This window comes from Anomalospiza imberbis, chromosome 1 (genome assembly GCF_031753505.1).
Source record: "Anomalospiza imberbis isolate Cuckoo-Finch-1a 21T00152 chromosome 1, ASM3175350v1, whole genome shotgun sequence".
Lineage (NCBI taxonomy): Eukaryota > Metazoa > Chordata > Aves > Passeriformes > Viduidae > Anomalospiza > Anomalospiza imberbis.
In genome coordinates, this window is record NC_089681.1 from 34,273,226 (window position 1) to 34,287,365 (window position 14,140).

The following is a 14,140-nucleotide window of genomic DNA, read 5'->3' on the forward strand; positions in this document are numbered from 1 at the left end:
ATAATATTTTACATTCTGTTTTAACACCTTGAAATGTACCCTGAAAAAAGACACAATCGTATTCCCCAGAAGGCATGTAAAAACATAAAATGTCAGGTATAATTCAGTAGTCATATTCAGAACAGTACAGATACCTAAATAATATTTAACTTTGTTCATTTAAGAAATACTATATTTTACTTTAATCCTGCAGTATGTAATGTCAAAAATTCAACCTAAACATGTGCATCAGGACAGTCCTGCATTAACTTATTTCCACAACCAAAAATCAATTCCCTGTGCCTAGACACAACTACAACATCCTGTGTGGAACTTGAATGCTCAAGTGCATTTAGATGTCACAAAACAGAGAGATCTGATCACCATCAGAAGAGACAAAAGCCTCTCACTCTACTTCCTTCCTTTCCACAATTGTATTGCCCATTGCGAAGCACCATGAGGAAGAACACATCCCCATATACAACTTCTGCACAGAAAGAGTCACTGGAAAGCTTCCTTCAGACAAGACACTTCCTCCTTAGAGGAAGAATGTTCTATGATCATGCCCAGAAAAGAATTCTTCAGCAAAAGACAACTCATGAGCAGAAGTGAACATACAGTTGAACTGTATGAGGAAAAATACCAAATTTTGTTGACCACATACAGTAGGCACATGTTTAACAGAAGAGAGGTCTAATGCTATTATTTGTTTCATTAGAACTAATTTGAATGCCTAAGCCCTTAAAATACCCTCACCTAAGGAAGTAATGTGAAAAAACTCACAGTAGCTCTAAAGAGCAGTTGAAAACGGAGAACTGTGTCAATACCAAGCTGCAAAAAAAAGGCTCTGAAATGAGAGGATGTTGGACACCACTCTTTGACCTCTGAGGCCAAGTGCTTTGGTTGTACAGGCTTAAGGCTGACACTTCTATCATGCCCACAAATAAAGTAGGTCTGAGATAAGGGGGACAGATAAATAAATACTAGCTTACATAAGCTGGATATACTTTCCACTCTGTAAGTTATAGATTAGCTAAACTACACATATGATGGCAATATTAAAGCCATTAATGCAAAGCGTAATTATGAAACAAGAAAAAAAATTATTATCAGTCTCTGTGTACCAAAAAAACACAAGTTAATGAATATATTTTTCCCAAAAGAAAAAGTAGCAGGAAAAAATATTTTAAATACATAAAAAATATGAGCACTAATAATTATATCATATGGATCAACTTACTAAAGTCACTTTCTAGCCCAAACAAGGTAAATTTAACACATACACAGAACTGATATGTTCCTGGAAAGTATCATTTGCACCTAGACTATCTCCTCCATATAAACTGTCACTATGGATTTAGTCACCATGTCCTCACTAGCCTACCAGGGACATAACCTGCAACATCCAGGAGCTGTCCTCTGGCTCAGGTTTTCAAACAAAGGACTAAAGGTCTATATTTTACAAGAAAGCTAGAGCCTTAGGTGGATATTTAAAGAGGTACTGCTGTACTAACAACTGGAGACTTTCTGTGGGTAGCAACAGTAATTATTAAGGACAGATAATTGAATTATACCTAGAACAGGAGTTAGGCCCATCATTTCTCATTAGACACTTCTACCATCAAGACTGCAATGGCTTAGGCAACTAAAAATCACTTAATTTTGAGAAGCTGAAATTTGTGTGATTTTAGATGATGATAGGGTTTTGAAGCTGTAGAGCTATTTTCAATAACAGTCAAAGCATTATTAGTCTGATTTTCTAATGCTTTTTTATTTAGAAAACGTCTGTGAGTCACTGGTGTACATTTTTGTTTGTTTCCGAGATTGCAAAGTAACTTCCCAACCCTGACAGTGATTGCCCAATTAAAGCTTCCTGATGATTTGATTGTTCTTTATTTAACATTATACTAAATCTGCCTGGTTATGAGTGAAGGCCTTCTTCTTGTAAATCAGGGTCTCAGCAACTGCAGCAGGGCTCCCTGTGGGAATACAGCGTGCTCACATGGACTGCGCTGCAGCCTTGAGACTTGTCAGAGCTCTGCATTTCCACACTAAGCAGTGGAGAAGGAGGGAGAAATCAATTTTTTCTTGATTGTGTGGCACCAATTAATGGGATTAATAGCACTACCAGGCACTGAAGCAACAGAATGAAAGAAGAGAAGGCAGAAAGACCATAATGAGCTAAGGGCCTTGCTGTGAAAACTCCTAAACCATGTGAAGACCATAGAAGCCAGTGGGGTTTGCAGGCTCTATGCAGACAAACAAGACAAAGGAAGGGGAAACACAAGCACAAAATAATACATAATAATGCAGCAGGACAGCATCAGCAAAAGTAGGAATATAGCCACATAATTGACTATCATTTTAGTATCCTAACTACTATATATTTTATGTCCTCTTCTTACTAGTTAACTTTTTTTTCAGTGTTTAAATGTTAAGTGGATCTTCATTCTGGCCAACTTCATTTTTCTAATCTTTTTTTTGTATTATCACAGGGAAACATAGAATAAAATAAATTCTCTTGAGCTTCTTTTTCTCCCCTGCTGTCTTTTTCTTTCAGATATTTCTCCTTCAGGGAATAAGAAATCAAGATTAAATCTGTTACTCTAGCAATTTAGTCTTCTTTTTGTGCTTATCTCTCTGAATTGTTCCCTATTGGTAAGTCTACATCCGGCTTCTGTCTCCAAATAGCTTCACTGTCTTACACTTTGTATTAGACTACAGGCATGACTATCTAACAGCATTATTCTAAACCATGACACACTTAGGAGGAGCTCTGAAACACCTTTTTTAATTTTTTTAACTGATGTTTCTACATCATGCAAAAGTATGTCATCAGCACAACTATGGGTGGTGGTTCATACAGCACACCAGAGGAATTTCTGCATCTGCAAACCTTGGTCTTCTCCACTTGCATTTCTCTGGACATCTCTGTTTTGTCCTCATTACATAGAAAGGACAAGACTCTTCAGAATCCTGAGGAGGATGAACACCCAGGTTGCACTGGGTGTATTGAGCATGTCGTGCATGCAATGGGCACGTGCAATTAACACAATGTGTCTGAACATGAACACACAACACCTGCCACATTTATATGGGATCTCTGTCCAGCACACATGGGATTCTCAGGCCTGTCCCAATGTTTCACAGTGTATATATGCATTTCATAGAGCATGCACATGCACACACATTTCAGTCTGAGAAATCCTAGTACACTCAGTAATGGAAATTATCCCATCTCGCTTTTCTTCTCTTTCAAGTGAAATAATATCCTTAATTACACAAAAGCCCCCAGTTCCATCTCTACGAGATGAGAGTCTGCATCATAAAACTTTTCTCTTCCTAACTGGCCTATGCATAATTGCTTCCAGAGGCTCTCTTCAAAGGTCACCTACAGCTGAAACTACCCTTCCTTTTCAGTTCTATGAACCATCTCTCATGTCTCCAGAAGAGACTGCTTCCACTTATTTCGGCTTCTAGGATGAAATCTGTTATCAACAACACAGAGCAGCTTTCCTGCACTAGTGCACCAAAATGAACATGGAGCTTATGTTCATTCAGAATTCCTCTCTTTGATAGAGATACCCAACCAGAGGAATATTTCACAATCACAATCTGTTTACCTCTCCATTCATACAAATATCAGCAGAGGCACAACACCTGTCAAAATGGAATGTAGCTCTTTCTTAATGAAGGAGTTCATGGCACAGGAGCTAGTATTAATAGTGGTGCTAAGGACACCTTTAACTCTTTGGCAAATCCATGCCTAAGAAATACATCCAAGATCAAGTACTAGAGGTGTGAGTCAGACACGGCAAAACATCCATACTCTTTACATAATAAGTTATATTTTCCCTGTCTTTCTCACTCTTTGGTTATACTCTTAGCAACCACCACCACTAGAACCTTTCTTTAAAAAAGGAAAGTACAGATTCCAGGTAGCCACTTGACAGTACGGACCAAGATTATAAAAATAAAATAGAAAACAAAAATAACATGCTGGTAATACAGCATTAATAATTTTCATCCCACCCTCTCCCATTTCCTATCCTTTCTCACTCTCACAGTGTATTCGTATGGTCTATTTCCTCCTATTTTGTTCAGCCATCCTCCCTAATTATTCAATTCCCTCTTCTGCTCCTTCACAGAATCAACTGGGCTCCATGACATTCCCCCAGCCTATGGGGAACTGCACCTTTACAAGACAAGATCCATAAGATGCTAACAAGCACACAAGCTTTCCAAATCTCTCATGCCTACCCAGTAGCTTGCTCCTGGAGAAAAGCAGTTGTTCTTCCCTTCCCTCCCTCCCTTCACCTTCAGGCCACCTACATTTTCTCTCCCAAGTCAACGACACATTCCTCATCAGACTACGTGGTGACCCACTGAGCTCAGCCTACTGAATAATTTTCACTTCTTTGTAGACTTCATTTTCTTCTATTTCATATTCCCCAACTGGGTAACTGTAACATGACACAACTACCAGTTCTGGAACAAGGGCAGCAGGAATGTGCAGCCAAAAATGAAGATGAACAGAACCTGCAACAACTGGCTATTAAATCAGCCTCATAACCCATAGTCCTGAATACTAAACCATCAGAGTGTCTGGAGTAAAACAAACTATGATAGGAGGAAAGATTCAACTAAAAAGGCTCCAACACAGTTGAAAGACCCAAACTCTCATGATTCCTGCCCCAGAAAGCAGCTCCTACAAAAGCCAACAAAAGAGCTATTGCATAGTAAGTGCATTGTACTAGACATTATAGAGAAATATAGTTTATGAGTAGAGTGATTTCATTTATTGAATATTGCAGGGAGCTGGAAAGTGAGGAAGGTGAAAGGATGTTTCACATGAATACATAATTAAAAGTTTCCACTCTCTGAATGAACAGATTTTTTAAGAGGTGGCTAATGTAAAATAGCCTTCTATTTATCATGAGTAACACATATGCATTCTTCATTTTGTATGTGCACTTCTCATAACTGTAACACATCTCCTCATAGTGCTATATATGCTATATGTATGCCAAAATCTGAGGTGTATCACTGGAAATTCCATGTTTAAAACAAAGATAATATTTGAATTTTATTTGAATAAGGGAAGAAAACTGCCCAAATCAACAGAAGAGCAAAACCAGAAAGGCAATATAACTACAGCCAAATGATTCTGCCTGAACATTTATAGATGGAACTAAAAATAAACATTCAGTGAAACTGAGTAGACAAAGGAGAATTGACAAAGCACAGCATATGGGACCTGACATAAAAGTTAAGGCCATCAAAAACGTGTCCATTGCAAGCTTTTTAAAAGGATATTATCATCTCTGCTAAGAGCAGATTTGGATTTTGGGTTGTCTTGGCAAAGACATAGGTTTGCATTTCAAGTGATCATGCTCTTTACCTGTGTCCAAGGATGAAAATCTGCAATCTTTGTTTCTCCTATCAGCTGTGTGCTGCTTTTCATTGCCTTTAGTAATGTGTGAGACAGCCCACTGCTTTAATCAGGAGACCAAGGGCTTCCTATCAACTGTATTTGAAAATGCTCTTGCTTTCACTGGTTTCTAACCCCATCTTAGGGTTTCAGGCAGAAAAGACTCAACATAGAACCTGTCTTTCTGTTATACTTCACAGGTCCTATGACATTTCTTAGGAGAAAAAGCATGCATCTGTGCAAGGGGGATAATACCAAATACAGGAAAGAACACCTCATTTTTGTCTGAGTAATTATGGACACTAAAGTGTTTGGGTAGTATTTGTTCCAAAAGTTGGTGAACATAAAATGCTTCCAGCCGCCTCTTGTAGTCCAGAGGTAAATAAGTATCTCTATCCTTCCTCATCTATACAAAAATACATATGCTTTCCCAGAAAACAAACCACATATGCTTTCCCACTGTATGAAAAAATCCCAAATAATAATTAGACAATTGAAAATGAGAAATTCGTCCCCACTTTTGTATTTGCATAAATAAGACAAATGAAAAGACACAAGTGAGAATAAAAGATATTGGTAAAAAAAGGAAAGAATATTCATTTGATATTCAAAATAAGAGGCAAATTGTAAAAGAACATGGTGTTAAAATACTCTTAAATATTATGTTTCTAAGTCAGTATAAATATTATGTTTCTAGATTCCATTTACTATGTAACACTTTTAAATAAGAAACACTAATAACAGGTGTCTGCCTAGGTGTTTCTTTTTAGTCAATGCCATGATAAAGCAGATAACTCAGAAACACACTTGCTCCAGAACAATGAAATAGCACATCACGTGTGACAGAAGTGCTGGTTAAGGTACTAGCTGTTCCCTTCCCTCCCAGAAGCTCCTAAAAACAGAAGGCTGAGTCTGAGCTGACTCTGGAGTATGGATACTCTCTAGCCCACTTGGAAAAGCATAAATAAATAACAGCAAAGAATATGTTAGAAAAAATTATAGGCCGAGTTAAAACCATCAAAGTATTTTACTCTATATTTGCCACTTAACATTGATCTGCACCAAAAAGACTGGACTAACCAAAAGAAAAAACCAAACAATTGAAGAACTTACTTCAATACTGTTAATGTAATCCTAAACTTTGACAATACTTCATAATGTGATAAAACACAAAGAAATAAGACCAGTAGTAATGGGCTTATTTTTATCCAGACTGATTAATTATTAGACAAGTTGCCAGAAAAAATTCAGTATCATATCTGTTAGCTTTACACATTAGCATTGAGCAATCAGGCTTTGCTGATACACGATGGTGAGAACAACTCAAGTGAGAACAACTTCTCATTTTCCCAGGTATTTTATGATGCAAGATAGTAATGCCTTCTGCTCCTCCTCTCAATAAACAAAGTAATTGTCATTTTGAGAGTTTAAAAATATTAAAAGTTAACGTAATAACAGGATGCTATTATGATACTTTCACCTTATCATTCTGTATTTTAGATACAATTCTTCCAATTTAACTACTACTTGGATTTTTATTTATTTCTGTGTCTGTTGCCAAATAATTTTTTTTTAAAGCAATTAAGAAATCAATTAAGAGAGTCCACTTTTCCATTTCAAGCAAGTAATATTTTTACTTGCCACTATGGAAACAAGGTTTACGTGATTACTATCTATGTTCTTGGCCAGACAAGTGCATACCTGTATCTATGATCTCTTTCACTGTCTTTTTCCAATATGCTTTTAAAGTCTTCAACTAACTTCAGACAAATTCCCAGAGGAATAAACATCACAAAAGTGCAACTCCTTTTAAATGCTGAGAGGTTAGGTTGACTAGTCAGGCAGCAAGACAGTGTAATTTTCCTCATTCAGAAACATTTTTTCTTAATCTTAGATTACATGGGAGAGTAGAATTATGACTGCCTCAACCACAGGGAAATTTCTTACATTTGCATCCTGTTGGTCACCACAAAAGCTAAGCAATAAGAATAAAGCCATTGCTTATGGAACTGTTTGCTAATGGAAAAGGGTGTGTCTATAGTTTTAATTAGTCTTTCATTTGTTTTTACTTAAAGATAAACTTAACTATGGCAACTATGAGAATATATGATGAATTCTCCATCATGCGAAGGACATCTCTACACAATTTTTCCCTTTGACTTACATTCCCCTTAAATAAGTCTTTTACGTCAGTGCACATTAAAGCTACAATAACATCTTACTGTATCAGGCACCAAGAAAAAAAGAAATTAGAATTTGATTGTGATTCCCTACCCCCTACTGTGCAAAACTGCAGCATTTCTAGGTCACTGTTGGTTTCCACACATTACTTGAAAACCAGCTAATACTGGCTTCCCTGCAACAGGAACTGCCAGGCTGGAACAATGTCACTGGATAACCAGTTAGTGCCTAAAATGATACTTGTGATGCCTAAGTACTGAAAAACTCAGCCTTTCAAAGGTTTCATCTAGCTGCTTGAAATCAAATGCTTCACTAAATACATTAGCGTAATCCATAAAACAGAGCCTTTCAAGCTAGCAACAGAATCTAACCCACTAAGTTTAATACCAAAATACTCAAAATTTGGAGGTTTTGAGCAACCTCAAAAGAAAACAATTCTTTGAGCTCACCTCTGTCATTCAAGTTCCAGATTGAAGCTTGAAACATAATTTTACACTGTGAGAAATTGTGAACTGGTTAATTAGACATTCAAGTTGACGGTGTCTATCTTTGTGTATTTAAGAATCAAGGGTAAACATTGCTTCAGAAGACAGTCCAAAACTCCAAAATTAATCACCAAACTTTGACTAAGTCGGTCATAAGATGAACTATAGATAGTGTTCATCACCAAAAAGGCTAAGGTTTAAGTGAAAAATGTAGTTATTTTATTTAAATAACAGATATCACTGCATAATATACACCAATAATGCTATTTCATTTAGGGAAAGAAAAACCATCATAGATTAAAAAAAAAAAAAAAAACAGTTTCCCATTCTATTTGCTAGGGTAATTATGTCTCCTAAAGAAAGAAAAATAAAGCTAAGGGTGGTATTATGAAACCTTTATGTTGTTTGAAATAAAAATTACAGTTCTTATCCCACATTACTTGGAGAAAAAAAATCTTAGGTAACCAGGAGTTTGGCATGTTTACCTTGAGAAGAGTTATTTTGGCTTTTTATAGCTCAAAGAAATTACAGTTCTTGGGTTTGCATAACAACAATGTACCTGCTGGATGCTTTTTAGCTGCACTTCTAGAAAACAAAAAATTCCAAAACACTAAATCCATCTCAGAGCTCTTGAAGATTTATTGCAATCTGTTCTCAAGAGTGCTGATCCAGCTTTCAAATTCACAAAAACTAACTGTCAGGTTGCCCAAATGAGAGCACAACTGGATACTAAAGAGATACACTTGTACAGAAGAATAGATGTATGGATACAGGCAGCAGGATTATTCATTGAGATTATTAGCACACAAATAGAACTTGTTGGATTGGATGCTTGAAATGCAAAGTGGGTCAATACTTCACTCAGACAGAAATGAGTAGGTGCTGATTCTGAATACTCTGTCCTAGCCAATTTTAGGCACATACCTCCTGTTCACATTTTAGAAAGATGGAAAAAAAAAACAGCAAAGCTTCATCCCAGAAATAATTCATACTTAGAATTCTTGTTACATTCCAAGTTAATGTGGAAAAAAAATCTAAAACAAAATCAGGTAGTGCCATGGTATGTGTTACCACGAAAATCCCAGAAAAGAGGCACTTCTAAAGGGCATTCCTCAAATCTAAACTCGTTCTCTAACCACAGTATTCTCAGATGCCAACAATCTCTCACAAGTCTAAGCTTTCTGTAAGCTTCTTTCTAAAACCAAAAGAAAAAAGAAAAGAAACCCACAACAAAAACTACACAAAACAGGATAAGGATGCTCATGAAGCCTGACAGAATATAAGGGCTCAGTTTAAAACCTTACTGTCAGCACTAACAACACCTGCATGCCCTGGGGCATTTAGAAGCTGTGTTATAGGTTCACAGCGATCTTACCTGCAAAAATCTTGGGCACCTGAAAGATGAAATGGCAGAGAAGTAACAATTTTGAAAAGTCATGACTTGGGGATCTACATTCAAAGGGGAAAAAAGGAGGCTGCAATATCAAATTTGTTTTGCAACCTGTCAAGTCTCAAAACTGACACAGTCTCAGATGTACACAGTAATTCCCGCCCACCTTCCTTCCCAGCTGTAACCCATAAATAAGAATTTACCTTGTAAAAATGTTTGGAATCAAGTGAATCTGGGCTGAGTAACCATTCATAGCTGAGTGGATAGGGCTTCCTACTATGTGTTAACAGATACTGGTAGTCAGTAGAAGACCAATGCTTGCTGAGTCAGCTTAAGCTCATTAATTCTTTCTCCAGGAGGTTACTCCTCACATTTCCTTACAGAGAAGGAAACAACTTTCAAACCAAGGCAGAGTCTAAGGTCTTCCTGCATCTCATGTGTCAAGCACTTCTCTTGAACACTTCTCTTTCACACAAATTAGGAATATAATTCAAATGTCAAACCACACAAAACTTCAGGAAAGATGTCCTTAAGTAGGTACTGCTGGTTAATGAAGTACAAAAATCCCTAACCACTGTAACAGAAGGCCACAAATACAGGACAGGATGGAGAAAAGAGACAACCAGGATACTGGAACGCAATGACCTACTAGTGAGAGCAACTACTGCTCTTAAGTGTAATGCAGGGGAATTGTACTTCACCTTCAGTACACTGCCAACTGTTCCGTCCATCAGCATTCTATGCCTTTGTAATTGTCTAAAATCAATGGTGTAAAGTCCCCCTGATCATTGATTATTCATTAGGCAAGTATGAAATACAATCTGTTTATGCATCACTATCCCTGCTCTCATCTCAGAAAGCTCACAGGTCCTCTCTCCATGTCCTTCTTTCCTGTGACTGCCCTCAGCTACCCTGTTTTATTTCATGCACTCTCTAAAATGTTGACTTGAAGCATATATTGAGCAATTACAGTCACAACCTGCTCAGCAGATAACACTGGAGAAAACTGAACCCAAGTCCACTCTGTTCTGAGTTGGTATTAGAAAATTAGTACTCCTGAGAAAAAAAGATGGCTGTCATCCATGACAAGTGACAGTTAATTAGCATCCAAATCAGAAGCAGTATAAGAAAATGCTAGCTGTTCCTGGATGAAAGACAAAGCACAGATCTCCTTTTGCAATGTGTCAGAACTTTTAGACACGTGAAAAACTGACATGTTAGTGACTATATCTGACTGTGAACACATGGCATTCTTGAAACACCATAAAGCACATCTAATAGGAATACTAGTATAGAGTACAAGATTCATCTGTGCATAGTCTTTGATCAATTCCCATCAACTTCAAATACCTGTCTTCCTTTTTCTAAGGACTACAGGATCAAGCAAAGGCTGCAGATCTTCAGTAAACTATTGAGAACAAAAAGTACATAAAAAAATTAAATACAAAAGTAGATTTTAAATGGCCAATTAGGAAGTAGAGGAGACAAAAATCATGATCTTCTTCTTCCCAGTGTAATGGATTAAAATAACTGTAAACAGCTGTAGGAATGCTATAACCCTATATCTTAAAACCAGTCACTAGTGTTTAAGTAGATTTCACACCAAAATGCCTTCCTGGAATACAGGAGTAATACAGGAGTATACAGCACTAAGAACCTGTACACAGCCTGCACAGTTATGCAAAGAGCCTTTCACAGATTCTTTCTATGACAATAAAATTCCTGCATTACAAAGATTAGTGAAATGAGTGGTGATACGTGAAATGCTGAAACAAATACAACTTCTTAATCTTTCTCTTTGCTATTGATAACTAAAACATCTCACAAGAATCCAAATAGAGACAAGCATCTTATACTACAGAGAAACTAGGTTAAAACACAGTGACTCAGAACAGAGATGTCAAGTGGTTCACTTGAATTTTAATGTGTAAACCTATGGGTTAACGAAATTCAGAATGAGAGCTGTCAAGGGCCTAACCTTTGAACAACCCCAAAGCACTGAATTCCCACCGAAATAAACAAGCGTCAGTTACATACTTAGACCTAGCAACACAGCTGATTGAACAGAATTTTATTCAGGAATTGAACCACACAAATGTTTCCATTTTTATCAGTTCCTTAACTAGAAAAATCACCTGCTGTTCCCTAGTACCCAGTTAGTGTTCTATCAAATGGGGCTTTATTTATTGCAAAATAAAATCATCTAACACCGCTAGCACTGAACCAGCACAGTGTATGCCAACAGCCTATGTACACAAAAAAAAAAAATAAAAACAGATCATCAGTGAACAATTTTCTAACTAAATTTGAACCTTTCTCATGGAGGGTGGCAAAATATACACTGAAGACCAGGCATCCACCACACCAGAATAAAAGAGATTTCATACATAGTAAGCTTGATTGAGAACAAGTTAAATACTGAGAAAAGGAGACTTGTGCCTTATGATAATACTGTCAGAGTGCAGTGCATAATATATGTGCATTTAGATGTTTAAAACTGCATGAGAAACAGGATGATAAAGTGGTAATAATCACGATTGCTCTAGCACCCTTTCAAATTCTAAGTATTCACTGCTTACGTACTGAAATAGTAAAATATGCACATCTGTGCATCTACAAATCCCTGCAAGTGCATCGCTGTAAGAAAACGTTAGGTCTATAGCAAAAACACGCTGTGTGACTACAGATAAAAATTTCAGAAAACACCATCGACACGGACTTTTCACAGGACAGACTTCTTTCCGAGTGCTCGGTGCCGAGGGTGTGTTTCCCGGTGGGAGGCACCCACCTGTCCCTCACCGCTGGCCGGTCACGGAGGGGCAGCGCCTCGGGGCTCGCCCGCGGGCCGTGCAGCGCCCGGCGCTCAGCGCTACCGCCCAGGAGCCGGCGGGGGTTGGAAGCGCCGCCTCCCCTCGCAGCGCACGGCGGGTGCGCGCTCGGCCCGCGGCTCCCCGCGGCCGGACGGCGGGGCCGGGCCGCTGTCCTGCGGCCGCCGGGGCGAGGCGGCAGCGCCGACGGGGGAGGCCACGGGTACTCGGGCCGCGGGCGGCAGGGCGGAGGGGCACCTGTTTGACGGCCCGCGCGGGATCGTGCAAAGCAGAGGGCGGCGCGTTCGTGGCTGGGCGAAGAAGCGGGGCACATCCTCGGGATAGCCGGGAAGGGAGGGCTGCGCGGAGCTCCGGCGCTCGGAGGGGCGGGGAGGAGAGACTCGAGGGCACACGCGTGCTCCAGGACAGAGTGAGGGGTGCCGGCACTGCCGAAGCAGCGCCTCAAACTCATCTTCGCTCCTGCGTTCACCTGGGCTGCGCGGGGGGCCGCGGCCATCGTGGGGACACCCCCGCCCCCACCGCTGCCCGCCGCGGAGGAGCCGGCCGGCAAGAGCGCACCTTACCTCGAAGAGGGGACCGATCTTATTCTTCTCCAGGTAGGCTTGGATCCTCGTCTGCTGGTGAGACGCCATGAAGAGCTCCGGGGGCGGGGGCTTGAGCTCGTCTCCCCCGGCGGCGGCTGCAGTCCCTCCGGCTGCTGGCGGCTCACTCCTCCGCTGCACAAGGGCTGCCACAGCGGGAGAGGGCGGAGGCGCTGCCAAAGTGCCCGGGACGGAGCTAACTCAGGTAACTGGGGCCGGGGGGAAGGAGCCGGGTGCCAGTCGCCCGCTTAGCCGGGCGCGGAGCTGGCTGCCCTCAGGGAGCAGCGAACGGGCGCTGCCTGGAGAGAAGCATGGTGCAGGGAGGAGAGGAGCTGCAAAGGCGAGCCCGATCCCGCGCCGCTCCGCGCTGCGTGTGTCTGTCAGTCCGTCTCTGTGTTTCTGTGCCAGGCAGCGCCTTGGTGACGGGAGCGGCCGCGGCTCAGCGCTGCCGCCCTCGCCACAGCGCCGCTGCCGAGGCCGATAGCCGCGGGCTCCTGTCAGCTCCGCGGCCGCCGGCGCCCGTTGACGCCCGGGCTCGGCGCACAAAAGGCGGGAGCGGGGGAAGGGGGAGGAGAGCGGGCGGGAGGCGGGGGCTGCTCTGCCTCCGCCGCTCCCCTGCCCGCCCGGCGAGGGGCTTGCCCCCGGTGAAGCCGCAGCCCTCCCTCCCCGCCGGCGGCCGCGGGGCCCCCAGCTGGCTCCGGTCCCCTGGGCGGGGGTGAGCGCCGCGGGCCGCCCGGCGTGAGGCACCTGAGCGGCACGCGAAAACTTCGGCTGGGGGAAGGTCGCGGAGGAGTGGAACGAGTCGCGCTGCCAAGGGGGATGCAATGACTGCAGCCAGGGCTTTTCCTTAATTTCTGTTTAAATTGTCTTTAAATCTTAAAATGCGACCTTTCTTATGATGCCAATGAAATTACCAATTAGGTGCAATGATCATCTTAATGGAATAATTTGAGTAGCTATGCAGGTGCATCCTGGTCGCAGGTTGTGTTGAGTTCCAGCAGGCAGCCAAGGGCGCGATGGAGCAAGTAAGAAATATTAACCCGGCTTCAGAGAGTACTGAGTTAATGGGTGCATCAAAGAATCAGTGTTTATTCTGTCTTCAAGTAATTAGTATCCCACCATTTCTGGAAGCAGGATCATAACCAGCTTTTTTTTTTTTTTCCTCTCTCCCTCTCTCTATTTGGAGAAGAAAAAAACATGCTTCTTGGGGTTTGACACTTCTGTTCTTCTGCAATAACTGATTTTGCTGTACTAACATTAACCTG

At 41.0% G+C, this 14,140-nt stretch overlaps 1 protein-coding gene across 6 annotated transcripts in view; it reads right to left on the bottom strand.

Moving 5' to 3' along the window:
* The window catches only part of C1H8orf34 (chromosome 1 C8orf34 homolog), a 151,453-nt gene extending 138,021 nt beyond the window's left edge, over positions 1-13,432 (bottom strand). For 5 of the 6 annotated variants that reach the window (XM_068187177.1, XM_068187169.1, XM_068187160.1 and 2 more), the window contains exon 1: positions 12,858-12,991. In XM_068187177.1, coding sequence (XP_068043278.1) covers positions 12,858-12,926 — 69 coding nt within the window. In that variant the 5' untranslated portion in view covers positions 12,927-12,991. Of the gene's footprint in view, positions 1-12,852 lie in introns of all 6 variants that reach the window. The other variant, XM_068187151.1, reaches the window with a different exon arrangement.
* Positions 13,433-14,140: the final 708 nt, after the last annotated feature.